Consider the following 26300-nt stretch of genomic DNA (forward strand, 5'->3'; position numbering starts at 1 on the left):
GCGAGCCCATACATATCTTTTAAAATCCTGCTTCTTTTGGACTTGTTAGAAATACAAAATGAGTCCTTTACAGAGGTATCCATCTCAGATGGCTTCCTTGACAACACTAAGGTTTTGAAGTTACCATTTGTAAGGATCTAACTTCTTACATAAAGAACTGTCCTCTCCAGATGGTCTAAGGGTAGAGGACAGAGGATTAGGATTCATTCATTTTCTTATTTATTCATCATATTTTCCAAGAGCCTACATAGTGCAAGCTACTTTTCACTGCATATAATTGCCTTTTATTAATTAAGTAAAATTTGATACATGCATGCTCTTAGGACATTGAATAACAAATAAATTATTACCTGGACTATTCTCTTTATTTCATTAATTCTAAAATACATTTTCCCCCAAATTTTGGCATCTACAATATCAGGATACAACTTACAATCAAAGTCACTTAGAATTAAAGAAATACTGTGTACTACATTTGACTGGAGGACCCTTTATGGCTGGGGTTTCTTCTTCATTATGCCCTAGTACCAGGCACAATGCCTGAGGTATAGCAGTGCTCAGTGGATTGCACAGAAATGTACAAAGAAAGTAAAAAGCTTTCCCTGATACCACCCATCCACCATACACACACTGCACAATACTCTCTCTCCTCTGAACTTCCAAGGTGATTTATTAGACCTTTCTGCCATTTCTCATATTCTACTTTAACTATAGTTGAAATTTTGTGCTGACCTATACAATGAATGAAGGCAGGGATCTTGTTTTATTTATCTGAGGTTTGCCATGTACTACCTTACATAGTGTCTTCCACATAGGTGCCTCAATCAAAATACTGTTGATTATAAAAAAAAAAAAATGCACATTGGCTTTACCATGATCTCTAGTCAGCAGGGCTCTGGGCTCTGTAAAGGCGGAAATTTAAGTCCTTCACATCTTTAGGTGTCCAGGGCCTGGTATATATAGTAGGTGCTCAATAAGTATTCTTAGCTTTCTGTTACTATAACAAAATACCTGAGATAATCAACTTATAAAAAGGAGATATTTACTTCAACCATGGTTTAAGAAATTTGTTGATGGCTGGTTGGCCCTATTTCCTTTAAGCCTACGATGAGGCAGTACATCACGGGAGGAACAAGTATCAGAGGAAGCTGCTTTTCTCATAGCCACCAGGAAACAAAAAAGAGACAGGAAGAGCCAGAGTCCCATAACTCCTTTCAAGGCCGTACCCCCTATGACCTAACTTCCTCTTACTAGACTCCATCTCCCAGTATCACCTCAGGCAGGGGACCAGGCCTTCTTGGGCCTCTGGAAGACATTCAAGACTCAAATTATAGCAGGTACTGAATGATGAAGACTTGTATGTACCCACCTTTCTTTACTGCCAACCCAGCCTGAAACACTCTTCCTATTAAAACCTCATCAGGAAGTACATGAAACGTGTTTTTTTTTTTTTTTTTTTTTAATATATATATTTAGTTGTAGATGGACACAATACCTTTATTTTTAAATTTTTATGTGATGCTGAGGATCAAACCCAGTGCCTCACACATATACAACCCCAGCCACATGTGTTTTTACATACAACACAGTAACACACATCCTTCAAGATTCCCAACTATTACAGGGTCTATTTGTGATTTACATAGAAGTTTTCTTTCCTCAGAAGACTCTTGCTCTGAGCAGGGTGTATAGCTTTTAAACCCCTGATTCCAAAGTTAACCATAATCTCTGGGAACAAGAACCAGGAAGATCCACCCCTCTCAACATGCAAGCCAGGTTGAGGTCCCTTGCAACCTCCAACACAGAAATGAGCTCTAAACAAATGCAAAATGAGGGGCAAATCTGTGAAGTACTCAACCCTAAAGGAATGGACAGCTCCCCTAGAGACCTCTATAATATTCACTCGCCACACTTTTCTCCACTTACCTCCTGGGCAGGGCAGTTGCACGTTGGGCCTGTACCTCTGCTGGGGTTGCATCAGTAAAACCAAGGCTGCCAGAGTTGCTGCCTACATTCCAGTTCTGTCTACTACAAGTTCGTGATAGCAGGCAAATCAGTCCCTCTCCCTGGGATTTAGTTTCTTCAACTGCAAACCAAGACTGCTCTTATAACTTAAAAAATTTAAAATTGAAGTCTAGCCTCTCAGGAGAGAAATTAAGGTCTATAACAAAACATGTTTTAAAATCTTCCCACGTGTGGCAAGAATAGAACTATTTTTCAAGCTGTCTTATTTGAAATCTTAGTTTTGTTTTTTTTTTTTTTTTTCCTTTGCCACCCAGTGAATTTCATCTGGTATTTTGTACCTATGTTTTGATACAAAAGCAATTATTTCCTATTTTTGTGGTGTGCTTGTGTAAAATGAGTCATTCTAACTTGTATTTTATTAATCAGAAAATAATTTCTAGGTGAAGATAAAGTGCCTCTAAAATAAGAAAAGTTCAATCTTCACCTAATAGAGCATCACATCTCTTATATTTGAGTTCTATTTGGATTTTGCCACAGAAGCAAAATAGCTGTGAGGCTGTGGATTTATTCTTTTTTTTTTTTTTTCTTTTATAAAGGGACAGTAACTTTAAGCAGTCATTCAGTGTGAGCAAGAGACAATTTTATGTAGTACAAATGGTAAACTAGCATAACAGCAGTCAATAATTTACTCTTGAATGCTACTCTAAAATTCATTCTATTTAGAATAATAGCCAACATTATCATGCTTATTATGTTCTAACCAAGTGATATTATTAACTCATTCTCCCTTTCTGGGAGAATATTATACCATCATCCCTCTTACAGAAGAGGAAACTGGGGTCAAGTAACATATATAAGGTCCCAGGACTTAACAACACTGTGTGGACTGCCTTCAAAAAGTTCAGAAACAATTCTGCAGGTAAACAGATTCTGATAACTGATTGTCAAGTTTTCCAGAACTATTCAAACAATTTAATAAGTTTCTACAATTCCTAGCATTGTGTGAGGCTAATAATTCCCCAGATTCAAGGTCTTACAAAATGCTCCTTGATAAAAGGGTTACTGGGTTATTTGTCTGGAAGATGCCATAAAAAATAGGTTTCTTTGGGAAATTTATGTTCTTAGAAGTTTTACAAAAAAGAGACCCACTTAATTCAGTTTTGCCAACCATATTTACTCTGGAAACTTTCTCCCATGTTCCAACCCCCATCTTCTTTTTGACATCTATTTTATAATTTAAGTTATTACATCAGACATATAAAGCATTCAATTAGGTTGGTTTTCTAGACCTGAGATGCTTATTTTCTGTCAAGTGTTGTACACTGCTTCTAAGAAAGATTCCCATTTCAGAGCAGTTGAAAAACTAACGATAGGTTACTTAGTAGTAGAAACGGGATTTGATGGGGAGGCATGATTTCAGAACTCAGGCTGCTCTAGTATCTAATGATAGTTACATACCTTGTCTGGATTTGAGAATTAGCCCCCCCTGCCATAGTATCTTGCCCAGTCAGCCCTGCTTTGACCTCACATCATGGTTCTCTAGGACCAGGCCCTGCCACATTTCCCAGGCCCAGCAATTGTATTTCTGGGACATATTGTCTATGTCCAACTTGTTACTCAGATTTCTGAATGAGTGACTGATTCTTAGAATTTGCAGTTGAATGTGCTACTGAAGCCTCTCCTGCCAGTGTCCCATTTGCTGCACTCACAGAGATCACAAATGACTCCACCTGGGCTTTTTCTGTGGCTAAGGAATCCTGGTTATAGCAGAGTCAATGCTCAAGGAGCTTTAGCTAAAGCAGCAGAATTCATGAATAGGAAACAATGTATAAAATGCTGAATGAGATAGAACAAACAAAAGTTCAAGATGGCCTGGGACAAGTGAAATAAACTTGAGGTGGATTTGAAAGATAATTGAGCTTACAATGCAAGGGAACCAGAATTTGGAGGATGGGCAGTTATGCAGTGACAAAGATTCAGGGACAGGAATAAGTATGTGTTAGAGACAGTGGATGCAATCATCTTAATGATTCTAATATGCTGCTGGTATGGTGGTGTGTTAGTTTTTTAGCTGTGACAAAATACCTGAGAGAATCAACTTATAAGGAGGAAAGGTTCATTTTAGCTCATGGTTTCAAACATTTCAGTCTATGGTCACATGGCTTCATTGTCTTTGGGCCTGTGGCAAGGTAACACCACATGGCAGGGAGTGAGTGGCAGACGAAGCTATTTAACTCATGGGGGTCGGTCATCAAACAAAAAGAGAAAAAGGAAGAGGCTGGAGTCTTAATATTCCTTTCAAGGTCATGGCCTCAGTGATTTAACTTCCATCTGGCCCCACTTACTGCTTGGTGACTATGAGAAAATGTTACCTTCCATAGAAAATGTACCATCCAAGCTGGATATGTAAGTATCTGGAGCCCTTCTTTGTAGCTCAGAAAATTAAAATAAAAATGCATTCCACTTTTAAAATTAGAGAACTCAAGGTAAATCACACTACTCCCTTCTTAAACCTTGTGTTTGGATGAAATCAAAGTTAACTTCAAAGGGAAAAGGAAGGCCTCAAGTCAACAGGGAGCTGAGAAATTGTAAAGATGGGAAGACAATGGTGCCTACTTTGTCTTGGGACTCAGGTCTTAGGGTCAGGTTGAAAGCTCCTCTCAGATCATCTTGTCCAATGGCTCACAACCCTTTTCCCACTTTAGCGACAAGAGCTAACTGAAGTTGTGATTGTCAACCAAGGAGAGGAAGGTAAAAGTTTTGTTTGAAAAAGTCACACAAGAACTTGGAAGAAGGTTGGCAGCCTTCTCTTGGATTGAGTACCAAAAGTGTAATTTTACAGATGAAAATACTAAGGTCTGAGAGATGAAGTTTAGAGATGGGTCAGAGAGATCTGAATTTTATTAAGCAGGGCCATGACTGCACCCAGGCCACCCAACCCCCAGGCACCCTGCCCTTTCTTCTATTTTCAGTCTTTTGTGGCAAAAGTTGACAAATCCTCCTGATACTTATTCTGCCAGGCTGGCTCTCACAGATTAGCAATGGGCATACTGAACATATGGAATTCCTGTATGTGCAGTCTGGAGACAGACCGACCACTTTGAAAGGACAGGTAGTTAACCTTTGTCTGATTTTAGCAATGAAGACAGGATTAAGTCTGGCTTTTAAAAAGTCCATACTATTTCCGTAGCACTGTGCTTGTTTGAGAGCCTGATAAGTGTGCAGTGTCAACAGATCATCCTGATAACGAGCTGTCAGCAACTCAACAGCTAAGGGAAAAGGAAATCAGACTAAGGAATCCATATATAGCTGTGTAGCTCATTGTATTCTTAAGATCAGAATGTTTCCAAATTTTCTGCTTTTATTTTAGAAATTGCTCCAATCATACTTCAAGAAAATTGATCCTAAACATCCTAGCAAATGACTTCGAGGCCTACTACCCATACACTGATCAGGTTAGTTCTATTTCAAGATCCACTGGAATCAAACCTCCAGGCAAGAATATCTTAGGCCTGTGTTCTTTGAGAACAAATGTAGTAAGGCAGTTTATATTAATTTTACTTAATTTTAAATTTTATACTTAAAGTAACAAGAGCTGACCCTCAACACCCAACTTTTCCCAGAGAGTGTATTAGTTATCCACCGCTGTTACAAATTACTTTAAAACACAATGGCTTAAAAAACACACACACACTTACACACACTAATAATCTCGGTTTCTTGGGTAGGAAATTTGGGGACAGGTTTGCTGGGGTGGTTCTGGCTCCCCTTTTATAATTCTGGTTCTGCTTGGGTGGTTCAGGCTCAGGGTCTTTTCGTGAGGCTGAGGTCAAAACATCAATTCTGATCGCAATCATCTGAATTTTCCCTCCAACTGGAGAATCTGTTTCCAAGATGGGTCTCACACATGGCTTTTGGCAGGAGGCCTCTGCTTCTTATTCTTTGGATCTCTCCCACAGAGCTGCTTGACTGACCTACAATATGGCAGCCGACTTTTCTCAGAGTGAATGATCCAAGAGAGAGCAAGGAGGAAGCAATGCCTTTTATTACTGAGTCTCGGAAGTGATGCATTCTTATTTCCATAATCTATTCACTAGAAGAGAGTCACTAGATTCCCAAACCCAAAGGGACAGGAACGAAGCCCCATTTTTTCTTTTCTTTTCTTTTTTTTTAAAGAGAAGCACATCAAAAGATTTGTGGATAGATTTTTAACACCAGAGATAGCAAAGCATTATTTTCTCATTTGTTAATAAAACTTACCAGGGCCCAGGGCCCCTTATTTTCAAATTAATGTTTTTTTAAACCACCAAGATTTATCTATAAAGTATCTAAGAAGAGAATTAAAAATATACCAATTTATGGAAGTTCAGCTTCACTTATGATGGGTTTCCTGAAACTAAACTTCATTAACAACAAGAAGAAAATTCTTCCTTTGCCCCTCAAGAGTTAGAAACATTTTTTAGGCAAGAGAAGCTACTAATAATTTACAAAGGAATAAAATAATAATACTGTTTCAAATGTCTTTCTCTTTTACAAACATGAGTATTCATTTCTTCCTAAAAAGAAGCCAATCCATAGCAAAATACTTTCATTCTAGTCCTACATAAATCAATATAAAAATTGTAACACAAGGTCAATACAGTTCATACTGTAGTGTTTCCACCTAGTGGATAAAAATGGTACTAAAAGGGTTTTGAAAAATCCAAACTTACTTCACAGATGCTTTATGAGTAACACATTTGTAACTTCTTATAATCATAATACATACTTGATGTATAAGGGTAGCTTCTATCTCAGCAATTCCTATATTCTTTCCATAAGCAAACAATCTGTTTTACAAATTTAATTTTCATATATACTGCTACATCTGAAATTCTCTAGGCCAACAACCTAGAATGCTGTTAAGAACCAGGAAACAATCCAGAAAGTCTCCTAGCATTCAATAGATATCATAGCTACCATATACTGTAATCCTATATTAGAGTGAAAACCATAAACACAAGTCCTAGAAACATTCCACATGAATTCTATTTTTTTCTTCTTTTTGTGGTACTGGGGATTGAACCCAAGGGTGCTCTACCACCAATTCATTTCCATTTTCTTTCTTTCTTTCTCTCTCTTTTTTTTTTTTTTTTTCCATGACCATGCCCAGCCTGATTTATCTAATCTTAAAACAGATCAGAAGGGGCAAAAACTGATTCAATTAAGTTCATTGTTTAAACTGCTAAGATTTGACAACTGACAGCAAATAAGAAGTATATGGAACAGACATACAAAACAAACCAAATTATTATTAGGGCCAGACAGTTTGGGAAAAAGCAATAAAATACAACTTGAGTTTATGATAATTGTGGGGTTATTAAGAAAAGTTTATTTTCCATATGCCATATAAAAATGTAACAAGTTTTAGAAAAGTTTTTGAGAAGATATTTTGTTCTTAAAAGGAAGAACTCTTAATTATTTGGAAAAAAAAAATCCCTATTCAGAAAAACCAATTTCCTCAAGTTCCAAACAATTAAAGCTTGATCAAATACTTTAAGTAGCTATCAAGTAAAAAAATTTTACCTGTCACTCATGTTAAAATAATTTCATGAGAGCCACTCACATTAAACAATAAGAGTCCTCAGTTAGTTAATTATTTTATTTTTCCAAACTAATGAAGCTTACTTTTGAGACAGCCCAGAGTAGATTCCTCCCCAGTCGCACCTCACAGTCCACATATACCCTATTGCTATTAAACAAACAAAACTAATATCCCTGGTGAAAAACAAAAGAACAAAAAACCCCAAATTTACAGAAAGATAAAACTATAACAGATATAAGTGTTGCTCCTAGTTTTGCCCACCCCTGACAGCCCTGACAAACATTCAAACAGAATGACTGACACAATCTAGTTCCTCAGAAATAATGACTTAACAGTTTTGTATGCATTCTTCAAAAACAAAAATTAAAGTATATCAACTTGTGTACTTTTGGAAACATAAGTATCTAGAATGTATATATCTTTCAGTTTCAGTTTCATTTTAATACCTGGGTTTTTGTTATTGTTCTCTTCTAATTCCAAAAATTAAGCTAAAAAAACAAATAATACAAAAAAAACCAAAAAAACCCAAATTCTACTTCTTAAGTACTTTCTTTCATTTTGGGTTAAAAAATAAATAAATAAAATGAGCTACCAAAAACATGACAATTCCAAATATCACTCATTTCCCTCAAATTTTTCTCCTACAAAATTTTGGCTTTTAACTATAATTTAGGTTTTGGGAAAGCATGTTTTTATATAATTTAATTCAATTCAAAATGTAAATATCTACTATGTGCGAATTAGTAAGTTTTGTACACTCATGAAGAGCCTGGCACTTCATCGGCAGAGAGAGGGTAAGCAAGTGGGAGAGAGACTGAAAGAAAGACGTAAACAATATAATAAATTTCCTAAGGCTGAAAAGGAGACTGGAACCAGCAAAATAGCTTGTCACTGATTAGAGAAAATGGAATTGGCACTCACTTGTTTATTTCCCAACGTCCCCCGTTTCCTCTTTTTATTGCTATCTTCTTCCCACTAATTGTAAGATGTGGAGCTTGACTGTTTCCAAATATTTCTGAACCTTAGATGACAATGGTCAGTTAACTTGAATTAGCATGGTAGTACTAAAGGACTGAAATTACAAAGGAAGAGTCTAATGATAACAGCTCATTTAATCACTATGTACAAACTTTTAAAAAAAATTGTTTAGTTGTAGGTAGACACAATACCTTTATTTTTTATTTTTTATGTGGTACTGAGGACTGAACCCAGGGCCTCGTGCATGCTAGGTGAGTGTTCTACACTGAGCCACAACTCTAGCCCTGTGAAGAAACTTTTATGTATGTGTTTTAGCCTCTATAACTTTTTAAAATGTTTTCTTCTTTCCTAAGGTAGGGTGGGATATGAAATCATGGTGGTTCAACCCAGACCACGGAGGTGAAAATGAAGAAAGATTAGAATTCACATGCTTTTAAAAAGGGGGAAAAGGGCGAGGAGGGACTCAAGAAAAATACATGCTCTTCTAAAGTTCAAAATTACACAGCAGCTCTTAAGAAGGAACATAATCCTGTTTCTCTTTGAGGCAAAGAAAATAGTCTGATAAATAATTTTGGCTTAAGTATTTTATAGCAGTCATGACAAAAGTCTGTTTTCATTCTACATGGGCTAGAACTTTAAAGGGCCTCTCATGTTCTTCCTCTCATTTCCATGGGTATGGTCCTCCCACAGAAATAACAAAAGACCAGAGGAGAAAAAGGTATAAAAATTCAGCATGAGCAATGTTTTCCTATCAAGTCAGACATTTATATACAGGAATATATTTGGGGGTTTTCAAGGAAAACATTTTCTTTCTGTTAGGTTGAATATGCAAAAAGGACACCCAGATCATTATACTGGCATCCTTATGAAAATAGAAACAATGTGATTCTGCAATGTTTAATAAATATAGATGTGGTATTAAGTTATTCTAATTACTTGAAAAGTCTGCTAGTAAATGATTTATAGATTGCTCCTTGTTTCAAAATGTAATAATTTTCGATGTGAAAAGAATCGATTTCTGATGAAAATTCTGGACTATATTAACAGTGAATAGAATGCTTATTGTGACTTTTCCCCCTGAGACATAAGATTGTTTAATTTTCCTAACTCTCCAAATGAAGCAGTTGCAGAACCTCTTTCAGCTGGTCTTGCCTGTAAATAATGAAAAAGATTAAAGATATTAGAAATACATATACACAGTCCTTATTCTCTTAATCTTGTCATATAAGAAAACCCATCCCTAAGTTAATAAACAATGAAAAATAAACAGAAACATGAACCCGCTAAGTAACACCTTTAATAATGTTACCTGAGAATCATGATATTTCCATCCTATCATGTAATAGATCTGGTATGTGGCAGGTACTGAACCATCTTCATTTTTGTACATTTCTATAAAGACAAGTAATAGTTAAAGTCTGAAAAAATGCAAGTGGGGAAAAATTGCTCAATAAAAGTCACCTCATGCAAAGAGAAATGGGTACTAGGATACTATATTTCACTGCACAATCATTGCCACCACATAATGTATATTCTCGAGTATTTTGTGCATCCTAATCTTGCACCAAAGACAGTTTTAGTAATAAATGATTTTTAAGTAATACTGGCACTTTTTTTTTTTTTTTTTTTTTAAAGGATTCACTTAATGGTCATACCCCACTTTTTGCCAAAAAAAAAAAAATTGGCACAAAATCTGAGATGATTATGTAGTGAAATATGGCAAGTGTAGGACTCTCAGAATGCCTCAGACAAAAAATTCCTAAAATGGAGAGGCTGACAATAAGTAGATAAGAGTTGTATGGAAAAAGATACAGAGTTACTGCATCTGTGTATACAACAGGAAGAACATGAAGTCTGATGGTGCTTAACAGTTAAGGAAATCAACATGATATGACCAGGTGGAAAAAGAGGTCAATTCCTTACCTCTGTAAACTGCTGCAGCTGCCAGCATTGTGTTTCTGTGTAGCAGGGCTTTCCTATTCCATGAACAGTTACTCTCACCCATACCTAAAAATATGCCACAGGCAATTTGAGAGAAAATAGCAAATACCCAGAGCAGCTCCATATCACTTACCTAACACATCTCATCCAAGACTGTCTCTATCCTCAGTCTCTGATAGTCATGTACAGTACAATAACCTAAATCTCATTTCACTTTCAGAAAATAGCTGCCTGATTCTGAAGCAAAACTCTTTGAAACCTCTTGAATATTAAGACAGGTAAAGAAATTTTAGGAGGGAAGCCCCACAATGCTTTTCTTACTAGCAACAGTATAAAAATGAGTTAGCTGGCCCGTGAGGCAAATAATCAGGATTGATAAGTGCCTTTCTAAGAATGTCACATCTCATGCCTCTTTTAGTTGTATTCTTTGACAAAGGACAGGACAGTGTCACAATTCCTCACTCCTTCTAAGCCAAAAACGTAAGCATTCTTTTCAGAGGCATTTCTCTTCATATCTTAAAATTTATTTTTAGACTTCTTCTATTAATTTGATGGTTAAAAGCTATGATATTATTCTACTATCTGTTAAAAGTTAATGTACATTTGATTCTTTTCTTTCTTCTTCTTCTTCTTTTTTTTTTTTCCTTTTTAGCATTTATTTTAGTAGTAGATGGACACAAAATCTTTATTTATTTTTATGTGGTGCTGAGAATAGAACCCAGTGCCTCGCATGTATGAGGCAAGCACTCTACCACTGAGTTATAGCCCCAGCCCTTGATTTTTCTTTATACGTAAACAAAATTATTATAAAAGACCACATTTTAAACCAGTCTTCAAAATTAAAAGAATTTAAAAAAAATGAAAATTCTATTTATTCTTTAATCTCTCTCTCTTTTGGTACTGGAGATTGAACCCAGGGACACTTAATGAGCCATATTCCCAGCCCTTTTTTAAAAAAACTTTTGAGACAGGGTCTCACTGTGGTTGCTTAAGGCCTCACTAAGTTACTGAGGCTGGTTTCAGTACTTGTGATCCTCCTACCGTCAGCCTCCCAAGTTGCTGGGATTACAGGCATGCACCATCATTCCTGACTCTATTTGTTATTTATAATTAACTTTACTACAGAATCAAATGTCACTTTCTTTTCTTTTCTCTTTTTTTTGGGGGCATGGGGGAGTACCAGGGATTGAACTCAGCAACACTTGACCACTGAGCCACATCCCCAGTCCTATTTTATATTTTATTTAGAGATAGGGTCTTACTGAGTTCCTTAGTGCCTTGATTTTGCTGAGGCTGGCTTTGAACTCGTGATCCTCCAGCCTCAGTCTCCACAGTCACTGGGATTACAGGTGTGCACCACTGCACCCAGCAAATGACAGTTTCTTATTTTTGTTTTTCTACTTTCACAAATTGAAATGAATAAGCTTCTCAACATCAGTATTCTTTGATAGTTTAAAAATAATAATCTTCTAAGTTTTCAACAGCTTTTTAAAAATCAAATTAGCTGCGATAACGAAACCTTTTTCTTCTTTTAAGGTTCCTGTTATTCTCTAAAACAATAAAATATGATTCTGAACTCATCCTGTATCCTTTCAGTTTAGTAGCATCAATTCATGAAGAACAATAGATAAAAACTAGAAGGTTAATCAACAAGAAAAATGTGGAGCTTATTCTTGCTGTCACGAGGCAACTGGATCTATTACCCTGGGTCTTCAGAGTGGCCACACTAGATGACCTCTAAAGGTTTCTACATAATCTAATTTAAAAACATTCTCTTGCATAGTAAGCAAATGTAAACTGGGACTTACACTGGAAGAGTTTATTGCTGACGAAAGATATTTTTTCATTTCTGTTTAACTTCCCATTTGCCTGGCTTACTTACACAGTAGATACAGACAACAGGGGGAGTCAGATTAAATGTTTTTTTTAATGTAAACATGGTGATGCCCCAGACATTCTAAAATGCCTTCTAAAAAACCAATATATACTTGGATATACTAATTAACTTTACGAGGCATATGCTATCTCTGCAGGTCTGACCCAGATAAGCCATGGAGAAATGCAAAGAGCACGGCCACATTTATTGGTGATAACTGCTGCTATAGTAGTCTACCCTTCCCTCACAAGAGAAATATATTGCCACACTCTCCTTGTTGAAGCAGCATAGAGTGGTGGAAAGAATACATACTTTGGGATCACAATGCTTTTAACTAGGGACAAAGTGATTTAACATCTCTTAGGTTCAATTTTAACTTCTTTAAAATGGAATGATACTTCATAATATATTATGGTGAAGTTTTACTGAAGACCACCTAGGAAAAATATTTATGTCTTTGGAAGTATTCTGGCTTTGGGATAACAGAAAAATCAGGCCAGCACATAACTGTTTAGAACTCTCACAGTGTTTTAAGGTTAAGTTCAACTGCTTATCAAAATTTTAAAAACCTTATGATGATTTATCAGGGACAATACTGTGTATTGCCTAAAAACAAAAAGTGAACTTACCTTAAACCACTGTGAAAGCCTCGAAAATTTCTCACGCATTCATCAGTTGATACGCAACATGTTTTGTAAAATTAGTCAACATTCTGGACTTTTTTTTCTGTGAATTAACAACAATGCCAGCTTAAGTGAGACACACGGCAACCATTAAGAAAAAAAGTATAACACAAATATAAGACACAAAAACCAATTTGAAGGTAACGATATCTTCTAGTTGGCAAAGGAGCATACTTGATGTCTGTCTCCCAGGCTCCTTCTATTTGCCATAAACATTTTCCCTATCCTATCTGCCTCTGACATTTTTCATGGCAGAGTGGTTGAGATTTAATGGTATGTGAATCAGGCTGTATAATTCCTGACTCTACTACTTACTAACTATATTATCTTGAATAAGTAACTTCTCTCTGTGCCTTGGTTCCCTTATACATAGTCTTACCTTTTTCATAAATGATGCTGGATGGTGAACTAACTTTTTTTTTTGGATGGGGCGGGAGGTGGGTACCAGGGATTGAACTCACGGACACTGACTACTGAGCAACATCCCTAGCCCTATTTTGCATTTCATTTAGAGACAGGGTCTCAGGCTTAGTGCCTTGCTTTTGCTGAGCTGCCTTTGAATTTGCAATCCTCCTGCCTCAGCCTCCTGAGTTGCTGATATTACAGGTGTGTACCACTGTGTCCGGCCAAAAGGTGAGCTTTCTAACATGCTAATCTGACTATTTCTCCTCTATGACATATTCTTCCAAGATACTACAAGGTTCAGCTGAAAAATTACAGAAATCTCTGATCCTCTATCATTTCCTATCATCTTCCCATTGTATATACTCAAGCAATACTGAGTATATACAGTGTTTTCACTGGAGAGTGAAGGATCTGCATATTCTCTTATGACTCCATCATTTTATATGAGCAAGTTGTATCCTCTGTGTAGAATGCAATGCCCCCCCCAACCTCACTAAAGCAACCCACCACCCCTTCATTCGTCTAGTAAAATCATTATAACTTAGGTGCTGCCTTTTCTGCAAAAAGTTTTCCTAGACATATTTAGGGGCCTTTTCCTTATATTTCTCTCATTTTACAGCTGAAGGCTTATCTGTTTCTGTGAGTCTGTCTGTCTGTCTCTCTCTCTCTCTCTCTCTCCTAGAATATCAGTTCCTTGAAGGTTAGGAGCTATGTATTTTCACCACTGGCTCAGTGTTTGGCACATGGTACATGCTCAATAAATGGTAAGTGAATGAATATAATATGCATCAGTTGATTTCTCTTAATCCTATGAGTAAGAGACATAAGAGACTCAAGTGCGCCAGATGCCATGGTGCACATCTGTAATCCCAGCTACTCAGGAGGCTGAAGCAAGAGAATCTTGAGTTCTGGGTCAGTTTGGACAACTCAGCTAGACCCTGAGGGTCACTTTTAAGAAAAATCATTTCTCTAGCAGCCTTCTCAAGTGGCTTGCATACCTCACCTCTTTAGGAGTTGGGAGGTAGGGTCTCTGCCCTTGCTGCTCCCAGAGCTTCTTCCAGGCTATTGCTTCCTCCATCTTATGAAATACCCTGCTGAGGTCCATTCCATTTGGCCATAACCATCTCCCACTCCTGTTTCTTGTCAAAATGAGGTCCGTCCCTTCCTTGTTTCATCAAAGGGTTTAACACCTGCCTCAGTATTCCCCTGCACCCCAGTCCTGCCACCATCCTGGATGACTTCAGTGTTGTTAATTATGAAGTTCCATGGCTTCTAAAATTTTTTAATCTACTCATTTTTAGTGAAATTCCCTATCACCCCACCTCTGTCTCTGCATCTGGGACATGTCCTAGCCTGAGTTATCACGTGTAACTGCTTTACTTCCAAAATCAAACATCCCATTTTCCCACCACATCCTTCTATTCCTCCAGCATGTTCAGGCACTTCAACCATTAACATTCTCTAACTTTTGGGATTGCCACTGCATAGCTCCTTTCACCCAATTTGTTAGCTCATCTCCCCCCGTCCCCATTTCTTTTATTCTCCAGTCTAGATTCTTTGGCTTATCATTTCAGTGACACTACTGCTTTATCTTTCACTTTTGTCTTTTTGTCACTCTCAACTAGTAAAACCCCAACCCAAACTAACCCAATTCTGCTTCTCTGTGCCTAATTTTGAGTTGCCAACAATTTTTGAATGGGTTTGGCCAAATTCAAATGCACCCTTCAAACTCTGTAACTTGTTCTGGTCAAATCACCTCCCCTTTCTCTCCAATGACTATTTTGAATCATTTCTACACAAATCTCTAATTTTTGACTCATTCTCAACATATGGTATTACTCTCTGAAAAAGATAAACCCATGAAATTAGAACTTCCTGTTATCAAACATAAATACCTACATCCATTAGGACCAACCCTCTTCCCTTCTATAAATCTGTCTCTCCCCTTATCCAAGGTCAACTGAACCCTCTGGTCTTTGTATCTCATTCTACCTTCTCTGGAAACTGATATCATCATTATCATCTCTCTTTTGGAGTCATCTCTTCTATGGAAGAATGTGGATTCTTACAGTCAGCAGTTAAATAAATTAGTCTCAGGACAAAACAAAAATGAACAACAACAATAACAACAAAAACTCATCCCATCCCACATTTCTCTCCTTCCAAAAGTAGTAACCTTCTCATATCTTACTTCTTCACAGACCTCTTGAGCAGTAGATATCTGCTCTCTCTGGCTCCTCATCTTTGCTTGAGCAGTAGGCATCTGCTCTCTCTTGCTCCTTACCTTCCACTTACATCTGAACCTACTCCCAATACCACTACTACTCTATTACCCTAACTCCAAAAAAGGAGCTCTCACCAAAGTCACCAATAACCTTCTTGTTTTTAAAGCTAGTGAGTTTTTGTTTCAGTTTGTGTTTTTCTTTTGATGCTATTGAGTGCTCCTATTGTTTTGCAACCCTTTCCCTTGGTTAAAGCAATTCCAAAACTTTTTCTGGCATTTCTGTTGGCTATTCCTTTTCAGTTGTTCTGTAGGCTCATCCTACCCAGCTGGTATATATAAGGCTCCTAGGGGTCAGTACCAAGGCACTTTCCCTATTCATTCCATGCTCTCATCCCAGGAACCTTCAAATAGCTCCCATTCACAAAAGACTCACAACTTTTTAACCATGTCAGTGGCCTCCTGAGTTACCTGCTCATATACCCATCTGCCTACTGACATCTCTCATATTTCAAAAGCACTCCACACCTGATGCAGTCAAACATGAACATAAAATGTGAATATAAGAACTGTCAGAACTGTCTCTGCTCACCCACAGTCGGCTTCTACTGTTTGTCTGTGAAGGGCACAGTTTATGAGCTAAAAACTCAGCAATTATGTTTGAAACACTCTGTCCTTCATCCACATCAAATTCACTAGGAAGAACTGTCAAAATTTCCTTCCTAAATATCTCTAGAATGCATTTTCTTTTCTCCATCTCCATTGCCACCACCCTATTAGAACTTACCTCTTGGTAAGCTTTACTGCAGTTAAGTCTCACTACTAGTTTACCTGACAATTCTTTCTTTCAACATATAAATCTGATGTCATGACCTCTTCCCTTCCCCCTATTAAAATACTTCATAGGGCATTTTAAGGACCAACAACCTTAATAAGGCCCTAAGACCTGTGATCCCTATTTATCTACTATTTTTATCATACAACTCTCTCATTCTTATTCCCTGTAGCATAGTCAAAATGCCCTTCTTTCGGTTCTTGCCATATTCTTTCTTACAATAGGGCCTTTGCATATGCGGTTCTCCCTACCTAGGACTCATTTCCCTGTCCTTTCCACCTTAGTTTTTTTTGTAAAGCCCAGCCCAATTGCATCTTCCTCAAATAAGACTCCTTTGAGTCTCTCAGACCAGGATCTGTCCTTGATTAAAATACTAATTGTAAGTTTACAATGCCTGCTTCCTTGGACCTAAGATGCTAATTACTGCTGGAAAAGTCACTGATATGTTCTGCCATCAGTAGAAAAGTGCTGCCATCCTAGAAGCAGCCACAGTCCTATATACCTTTACTTCATAGAAGTAATTTAACACTCTTGTTCATGACAATTGTCAAGTGTCTGCCTCCTCCATTTGATATCATAAGCTACATGAAAATTTGCTTTCTCCTCACCAATGAATTTCTAGTGCTTACCCCAATGCCTGCCATAGAGTGAACTCTCAAAATATGCCCCTCAAAAGGGGTCTCAAAATTCTTTAAAAATGCATTACCTTGTAAGTCTTCCATCAATTCAAACATCCCAGGATAGTTAACTTGAATTTCATCAGTGTCCTATTTAAAAAGGAAAAGGAATATTCATTTGACATTCATCTCACACACGCACACACGCACACACACACACACACGCGCGCGCGCGCGCGCAAATCCGGATTTGAGAAAGGGCTGTAGAGAATTCCCAGATAAATATTCATGGTAAACAGGAAATTTTCTTTATAATATTCTTTACAGTTATTATCTGGTTTATGCTTGACTTAAGATCTCAAAATGTTGAATAAATACTCCCCACTGTGAGAGCATTGTTCCTAAAACTCCATCAACTGGTTCTAGTTTTCTCCTTGGGGACATGAAATAACCCTATTCTGTACTCTACAAACCATAACCCTCTTCTCCAAGTCTTTGAAAATTCTTCCAGGACAAAATAGTTTTTTTTGTTTTGTTTTGTCAGGCAGGGAAGCTAGTCTTGTAGACAAAACTTATAGATCCTTATATGTTCTGACTACATTTCCATGGACATGGTCAATATCAATCTTTCTTAAAATGCTGTACCACAACTGAGCCAAATACAGTCTTGTTCCAATGTTGTTATTCTACTTCTGATAATTCAGCCAATAGTATACTGGCTTGTTTAGGAAATGGGCACATTGCTGGTTCATGGACAGTTTATTTCTCAAATTACTGGGTCTCCCCCTTATTCATGAAGCTTGATGCCAGAGTTTATTGTTGGTACAGTGGCAGAGACCACTGATGCTCCCCAAATATCCAGGTCTCTGTGATACTTCTTAGTCTCAAAAAGACATTCTTCTAAGGCCAAAAAAGGGAGGTGCCAGGTACTAAAGGGCTTGTGAGTCTTTCCTTATCTGTCTCTTTTGCTGTGGTGACCTTAGAGGGTACAAGAGCCAAATGGAGTAGCTATATGGAGCTGGGAGGCTGGGAGTGTAATTCAGTGGTAGGGTACTGCCTAGCAGTGAAGCTCTGGGTTCATTACCCAGCACTGGAAATATACAGAGCTCCAAAATAAGATGTGCTGTACAACTAGCATAAAGCTGTGATGTGATAAAATTTTACTATGTTACGAACTAAGATGAAGGAGTTTATCTCTACTGGAAACTAGTCCCAAATAAATATCATTAACAGAAGACTGACTAAATAAAGAATATCTACCAATCAAATGCCATATAGCACTTAAAAAGAATGAGGTAGATATGTCTGCAGGAGGTCTCCAATATGTATGAAAAAGAAAGCAAAAGAATATGCTAAAGAGGACAATGTGCATATTATTACATATGTGAGTTTAAATGGCACTGTATTCTAATCTATAGGGAAAATTTTTTTGAAAGGCAAGTATATGATATAGTTAACAAATCTTTGGGGAGACAGTCAAGGTATCAGAAATCAGGAGGAGATTTCTTTTCACTTTAGGCCTTGCTCTATCTCATTCTTTTTATATATACACTTCTTTATTCATTTTTTTTAAAAACAATTACATGGACCAGGTTGTGTGCAGGGCTTTTATTAAGACCACTTCTGAATAGTGGGACTATGAATATATCATCTATACACATTTCTACACTAACAAACTATAAAAGAGACCCTGGATAGTGGTGCGTGCATAAGATGAGGGTAAGAGGTCTCAAGATTAAAAATAAAATTCCTACTAGGCCGATACTTAGTTATTAAGCAGTACCCTTTAAAAACAATTTTTCAATGAAGCGGCGATCCAAGATGGCGGACTAGAGGGTGACTGCATCTCCAGTTGCCCCAGAACTCAGGATTCAAGAAGGGGAGACATTGAGAGACTCGGACTAAGATAGTCTTAGTCCGATAGACTCACCACGGGGTGAGTCTCCCCCACCCAGTGAAGCTCAGCTGGGTGGCAGGCCCGGATTCGAGTGGCTTAGTAGAGTGGGACAGGGCAGACAGCGTCTCCCGCAGGCAGCTCGGTGCAGTCTGGCGGTGGACTCCGCCCACAGGGACAGATCCTCCAGCCTCTCGGAACAGGCTCCCCAGTGAGAGCCCTTCTGCACAGAAGCAGCGCGGCCAGCTCCGGCCCGCCCCAGCCAGCTACAGCCCACCCACAGGTTGCTTCAGTGACCAGCACAGGGCGCCAGGGACTTCCCCAAGCAGCCCAGCCCCCCTCCAGCAGGAAGCGCCTCTCTAGGCTAGCTTCTCGGGGCAAATCACCCAGTGAGAGCCTGTCTACACAGAGCCAGCCACAAGTCCCCAAGCCAGTGGAGACCTCCAACCTACAACCAGCCTCTGGAACCAGGGCTGTGCAACAAGAGACCTCTCCAGGTCTCTCTCCCTGGAACCGGTAGCGGGCTAGGGGCAGTATTCTTCGGAAGCACTGCATTATCAAATTAATCCAAGACTTCTGGCTACTGAAGGCTGGTAGGTGATACACTGGAAATCTATAGGGTCACTATAAGCCAATAGAGGAAATCTACAATATCACAGAGTCCCATTGACATCTGACCAATATGAGAAAACAAGGGAAGAAAATGTCCAAAACAAACCTAGATACTATATCAATAAAACCCAATGACAGCACAGCAGAAGAAATGTCCGAAAGGGAGTTCAGAATGTACATAATTAAAACAATCAGGGAAGCAAACGAGGAGATGAAAGAACAAATGCAGGCATTAAATGAACGCACTAATCAACAGTTTAAAAGAGCAAATAACAGAAGCAAAAGAGCATTTCAATAAAGAGTTAGAGATACTGAAAAAACCAAACGGAAATCCTTGAAATGAAGGAAACAATAACCAAGTTAAAAACGCCATAGAAAGCATAAACAATAGGATAGATCACCTGGAAGACAGAACCTCTGATATTGAAGACAAAATATTTAATCTTGAAAACAAGGTTGACCAAACAGAGAAGATGGTAAGAAATCATGAACAGAATCTTAAAGAATTATGGGATATCATGAAGAGGCCAAATTTAAGAATAATTGGGATTGAGGAAGGCTTAGAGAAACAAACCAAAGGAATGAACAATCTATTCAATGAAATAATATCAGAAAATTTCCCAAATCTGAAGAATGAAATGGAAACCAAGTACAAGAGGCTTATAGGACTCCAAATATGCAAAATTACAACAGACCTACACCAAGGCACATTATTATGAAAATACCTAACATTCAAAATAAAGACAAAAGCTTAAAGGTCGCGAGAGAAAAGAATCAGATTACATTCAGGGGGGAAACCAATAAGAATATCAGCAGATTTTTCAGTCCAGACCCTAAAAGCTAGAAGGGCCTGGAACAACATTTACCAAGCCCTGAAAGAAAATGGATGCCAACCAAGAATTTTATACCCAGCAAAACTTACTTTCAGATTTGACGATGAGATAAAATCCTTCCACAATAAACAAAAGCTAAAGGAATTTACTAAAAGAAAGCCGGCATTACAGAACATTCTCAGCAAAATATTCCATGAGGAAGAGATGAAAAACAACGATGTAAATCAGCAACGGGAGGAACTAGCCTAAAGGAATAGCCAAATAAAGGAGAAACCAAATCATGTCAAAAAACAAAAATGAGTCCAATGAATAGGAATACAAATCATATCACAATAATAACTGTGAATGTTAATGGCCTGAACTCATCAATCAAAAGACATAGACTGGCAGATTGGATTAAAAAGAAAAATCCAACAATATGCTGCCTGCAAGAGACCCATCTCATAGAAAGAGATACCCATAGACTGAAGGTGAAAGGATGAGAAAAAACATACCATGCACACAGACACAGCAAAAAAGCTGGAGTATCCATCCTCATTTCACATAATGTGGACTTCAAGCCAAAACTAGTCAGAAGGGATAAAGAAGGACATTACATACTGCTTAAGGGAAGCATAAATCAGCAAGACATAACAATCATAAATATCTATGCCCCGAACACTGGCTCATCCATGTACGTCAAACAAATCCTTCTCAAATCCAGAAATCAAACAGACCACAACACAATAATACTAGGCGATTTTAACACACCTCTCTCACCGCTGGATAGATCGTCCAAACAAAAATTGAATAAAGAAACCATAGATCTCAATAACACAATCAACAATTTAGACTTAACCGACTTATAGAATATACCATCCAACAAAGAACGAATACACTTTCTTCTCAGCAGCACATGGATCCTTCTCTAAAATAGACCATGTTTTATGCCACAAAGCTACTGTTAGCAAATACAAGAAGATAGAGATACTACCTTGTACTCTATCAGATCATAATGGACTGAAATTAGAAATGACAGAATAAAAAACAGAAACTTCTCCAATACTTGGAGATTAAATAATACACTATTATACGATGAATGGATAACAGAAGACATCAGGAGGGAAATTAAAAAATTCTTAGAAGTAAATGAGAACAAAGACACATCATATCAAAATCTCTGGGACACTATGAAAGCAGTACTGAGAGGAAGATTTATTTCATGGGGCGCATTCAACAAAAGAAGTAGAAATCAACAAATAAACGACTTAACACTACAGCTCAAAGCACTAGAAAAAGAAGAGCAGACCAACACCAAAAGTAGTAGAAGACAGGAAATAGTTAAAATCAGAACCAAAATCAACAAAATTGAAACAAAAGAAACAATCAGAAAAATTAACAAAATAAATACCTGGTTCTTTGAAAAAATAAACAAAATTGATAAACCCTTAGCCATGCTAACAAAGAGAAAAAGGGAGAAAACTCAAATTACTAAAATTCGGAATGAACAAGGAAATATCACAACAGACACGAGTGAAATACAAAACATAATTAGAAGCTATTTTGAAAATCTATACTCCAACAAAACAGAAAACCTCGAAGACATCAACAAGTTTCTAGAGACATATGAATTGCCTAAACTGAACGAGGAAGATATACACAACTTAAATAAATCAATTTCAAGCAATGAAATAGAAGAGGTCATCAAAAGCCTACCAACAAAGAAAAGTCCGGGACCAGATGGGTTCTCAGCCGAGTTCTACAAAACCTTTAAAGAAGAGCTCATTCCAATAGTTCTCAAAGTATTCCATAAAATAGAGGAGGAGGGAACCCTCCCAAACTCATTCTATGAAGCCAATATCACCCTGATACCTAAACCAGACAGAGATACATCGAGGAAAGAAAATTTCAGACCAATATCCTTAATGAACATCGACGCAAAAATTCTCAACAAAATTTTAGGAAATCGCATACAAAAACATATTAAAAAGATAGTGCACCATGATCAAGTGGGTTTCATCCCAGGGATGCAAGGTTGGTTCAACATCTGGAAATCAATAAATGTCATTCACCATATCAATAGACTTAAAGTTAAGAATCACATGATTATTTCAATAGATGCAGAAAAAGCATTCGATAAAATACAGCATCCCTTCATGCACAAAACACTAGAAAAAATTGGGGTAGTGGGATCATTCCTTAACATTGTGAAGGCCATTTATGCTAAGCCCATGGCCAATATCATTCTAAATGGTGAAAAACTGAAAGCATTCCCCCTAAAAACTGGAACAAGGCAGGGATGCCCTCTTTCACCACTTCTATTCAACATTGTTCTTGAGACTCTAGCCAGAGCAATTAGACAAACCAAAGAAATTAAAGGGATACGAATTGGAAAAGAGGAACTCAAACTATCCCTGTTTGCTGATGACATGATTATATATTTAGAGGAACCTGGAAATTCCACCAGAAAACTCTTAGAACTCATAGGTGAATTCAGTAAAGTAGCAGGTTACAAGATCAATGTTCATAAATCCAATGCATTTTTATACATAAGTGATGAATCTTCAGAAAGAGAAATTAGGAAAACTACCCCATTCACAATAGCATCGAAAAAAATAAAATACTTGGGAATCAATCTCACAAAAGAGGTGAAAGACCTCTACAATGAGAACTACAGAACACTAAAGAAAGAAATTAAAAAAACCTTAGAAGATGGAAAGATCTCCCATGTTCATGGATAGGAAGAATTAATATTGTCAAAATGGCCATACTACCAAAAGTGCTATATAGATTCAATGCAATTCCAATTAAAATCCCAATGATGTACCTTACAGAAATAGAGCAAGCAATTATGAAATTCATCTGGAAGAATAAGAAACCCAGAATAGCTAAAGCAATCCTTAGCAGGAAGAATGAAACAGGGAGTATCGCAATACCAGAACTTCAACTACACTACAAAGCAATAGTAACACAAACGGCATGGTATTGGCACCAAAATAGACAGGTAGATCAATGGTACAGAATAGAGGACATGGACACAAACCCAAATAAATACAATTTTCTCATACTAGACAAAGGGGCCAAAAATATGCAATGGAGAAAAGATAGCCTCTTCAACAAATGGTGCTGGGAAAACTGGAAAACCATATGCAACAGAATGAAATTAAACCCTTATCTCTCACCCTGCACAAAACTCAACTCACAATGCATCAAGGAACTCGGAATCAGACCAGAGACCCTGCATCTTATAGAAGAAAAAGTAGGCCCAAACCTTCAACTTGTTGGCTTAGGAGCAGACTTCCTTAACAGGACTCCCATAGCACAAGAAATACAAGCAAGAATCAACAACTGGGATAGATTCAAACTAAATAGCTTTCTCTCAGCAAAGGAAACAATCAGTAATGTGAAGAGAGAGCCTACAGAGTGGGAGAATATCTTTGCCACTCATACTTCAGATAGAGCGCTAATATCCCGAATCTATAAAGAACTCAAAAAACTCTACACCAAGAATACAAATAATCCAATCAACAAATGGGCTAAGGAAATGAACAGACACTTCACAGAAGAAGATGTACAAGCAATCAACAGATATATGAAAAAATGTTCAACATCTCTAGTAATAAGAGAAATGCAAATCAAAACTACCCTAAGATTTCATCTCACCCCAATTAGAATGGCGATTATCAAGAACATAAGCAACAATAGGTGTTGGCGAGGAGGTGGGGAAAAAGGTACACTCATACATTGCTAGTGGGGTTGCAAACTAGTGCAGCCACTCTGGAAAGCAGTATGGAGATTCCTCAGAAAGCTTGGAATGGACCCACCATTTGACCCAGCTATCCCACTCCTTGGCCTATACCCAAAGGACTTAAAATCAGCATACTACAGAGATACAACCACATCAATATTCATAGCTGCTCAATTCACTATAGCCAGATTGTGGAACCAACCCAGATGCCCTTCAGTTGATGAATGGATAAAGAAACTGTGGCATATATATACAATGGAATATTAGTCCGCTATGAGGAATGACAAAATTATGGCATTCGCAGGCAAATGGATGAAATTGAAGGGTATCATGCTAAGTGAGATAAGTCAATCTCAAAAAACTAAAGGACGAATGATCTCGCTGATAAGCGGATGAGGACATATGGGGGTGGGGGGTAGGAGGGGTTAGTGTTAGGGTTAGGGTTAGGTTTAGGGTTAGGGATAAGGAGGGTGGTAAGAATGAGGAAGAAAGGAATGTATAGAGGGAAAAGAGGGGTGGGAGGGGAGGGGGGAAGGGGAAAAAATAACAAAATGAATCAAACAACATTGCCCTATGTAAATTTATGATTTTTAATTAAAATTTAAAATTAAAAAAAAATTTTTTTCAATAAAGCCAAGTAAAAATATTACTGTATTTCAATAAAAAGCATATCACCACAGCTTTACCAAAGGCCTTATTCAAATTAATCTGCAGTCACCCCATCCCTACACTCTCTCCTGATGTTTTAGAGGCTTTACATTACTCTAGATTATCTTTTCACTTCAATTATAGATTTGTAATAGCAATATGGGGAATAATTCTTAAGAGGACAGAATATGAAGGTAATCTCTTAAATATTATAAGTAAAATAAATATTAGAGATTAAAGCTTTAAGCCAGTGATTTCTGATTTATTTTTAGTCCCATTGTATCTCTCAAGATCTGACAAAAACCATACATAGGTACTTTCCTCCAAATCTGAACAATGAAAAGCAATTTTGCATGTAATATGCCAGGACTGCTGGACCCTTTAAACTCTACTGAGAGGTCCATTATAAATCCAAAAACATCAGGCAGGAATCTTTATTTTGTTCACTGCTATATTCAAAAACTAGGATAATGTCTGGTGTAAAGAAAGTACTCAATGTTTGTTGGAATATTAAATAAATAAAAGAAATGGAATAGAAGAACATTCATTGTATGTTCTTTCTACTGGTAAAAAAAAATAGAAAAAACATAAATATTGTTCAGAGGGAAATAATTAAATAAAACCATGGTATATTCATAATAGGGAATAAAATGTAGAAGTTGAGAAGGGCAAATATATCTATATTGATTTAGAAAACTCTAAAACATACTAAGAATTAAAAATGTGTTTCAGAAATATATACATATGTATAATTGCCTATATATAGTAAAGTAGTTCATGAAAAAAAATCTGGAATATTATACACCAAACTGATAATAGTAAGCTACTTCTAGAGCAGTAGTTCTCAAAGTGTGAGCGTAGTTTGGTGAATCTTGGGATCTCAAGAACCCTTTGGGGGGGGTCTACAAAGTCAAAACTACTTTCATAATAATACTAAGATTATTTGCCTTTTTAATTTCTTATTCTATGGAGATGTAGATTCTTTCAGAAGCTATATGACAGGTAGAATAGCAAAATGTAAATGCAGAAGCAGACATGAGAATCTAGCCCTCTTTTATTAAGGCAAGCATTAGAGAAATTTGTAAAAATGTGAAGTAATAACATTCTTAATTTTCAATTTTCCTTTTGGAAAATACAGTCCTTTTTTCATATAAAAATAGGGGGCTGGGGTTGTGGCTCAGTGGTACAGTGCTCGCCTAGCATGCATGAGGCCCTGGGTTTGATCCTTATCAGCACATAAAAATAAAATGAAGGTATTAAATCCACCTATAACTAAAACAAACAAATATATATAAAGAAAAAAGGTTTTTGTATTAATAAGTAATTCGTATATAATTGTTAGTTTTAAATGAATCAATAAATACCAAATGAATTTAATTTTAATTTCTAATATGTATTCACATTAGCAAAAATCCTTTAAGGTCCTAAATAATATTTAAGTTTGTAGAGGCATTCCCAGACTAACGAGAAAGCTGCCCTTG

General features: G+C 37.1%; 1 protein-coding gene and 1 long non-coding RNA gene across 4 annotated transcripts in view; both read right to left on the reverse strand.

Moving 5' to 3' along the window:
• Positions 1 to 2480: 2480 nt before the first annotated feature.
• Positions 2481 to 6590, reverse strand: LOC306654686. Its single transcript, XR_013762027.1, has 2 exons — positions 4998 to 6590; positions 2481 to 4966 (listed from the first exon to the last, which is right to left on the reverse strand). It is a non-coding gene; the product is annotated as an uncharacterized lncRNA (long non-coding RNA).
• A 2101-nt stretch (positions 6591 to 8691) lies between these two features.
• NDUFAF5 (NADH:ubiquinone oxidoreductase complex assembly factor 5) overlaps positions 8692 to 26300 on the reverse strand; it is a 36917-nt gene continuing 19308 nt past the window's right edge. For 2 of the 3 annotated variants that reach the window (XM_079128507.1, XM_079128509.1), the window contains 4 exons: positions 17195 to 17255; positions 10451 to 10534; positions 9837 to 9919; positions 8692 to 9679 (listed from right to left, as the gene is read on the reverse strand). In XM_079128507.1, coding sequence (XP_078984633.1) covers positions 9587 to 9679; positions 9837 to 9919; positions 10451 to 10534; positions 17195 to 17255 — 321 coding nt within the window. In that variant the 3' untranslated portion in view covers positions 8692 to 9586. Of the gene's footprint in view, positions 9680 to 9836; positions 9920 to 10450; positions 10535 to 12950; positions 13071 to 17194; positions 17256 to 26300 lie in introns of those variants that run through there. The other variant, XM_079128508.1, reaches the window with a different exon arrangement.

The sequence above is a fragment of the Sciurus vulgaris genome (assembly GCF_902686455.1).
Source record: "Sciurus vulgaris genome assembly, chromosome: 2".
NCBI lineage: Eukaryota > Metazoa > Chordata > Mammalia > Rodentia > Sciuridae > Sciurus > Sciurus vulgaris.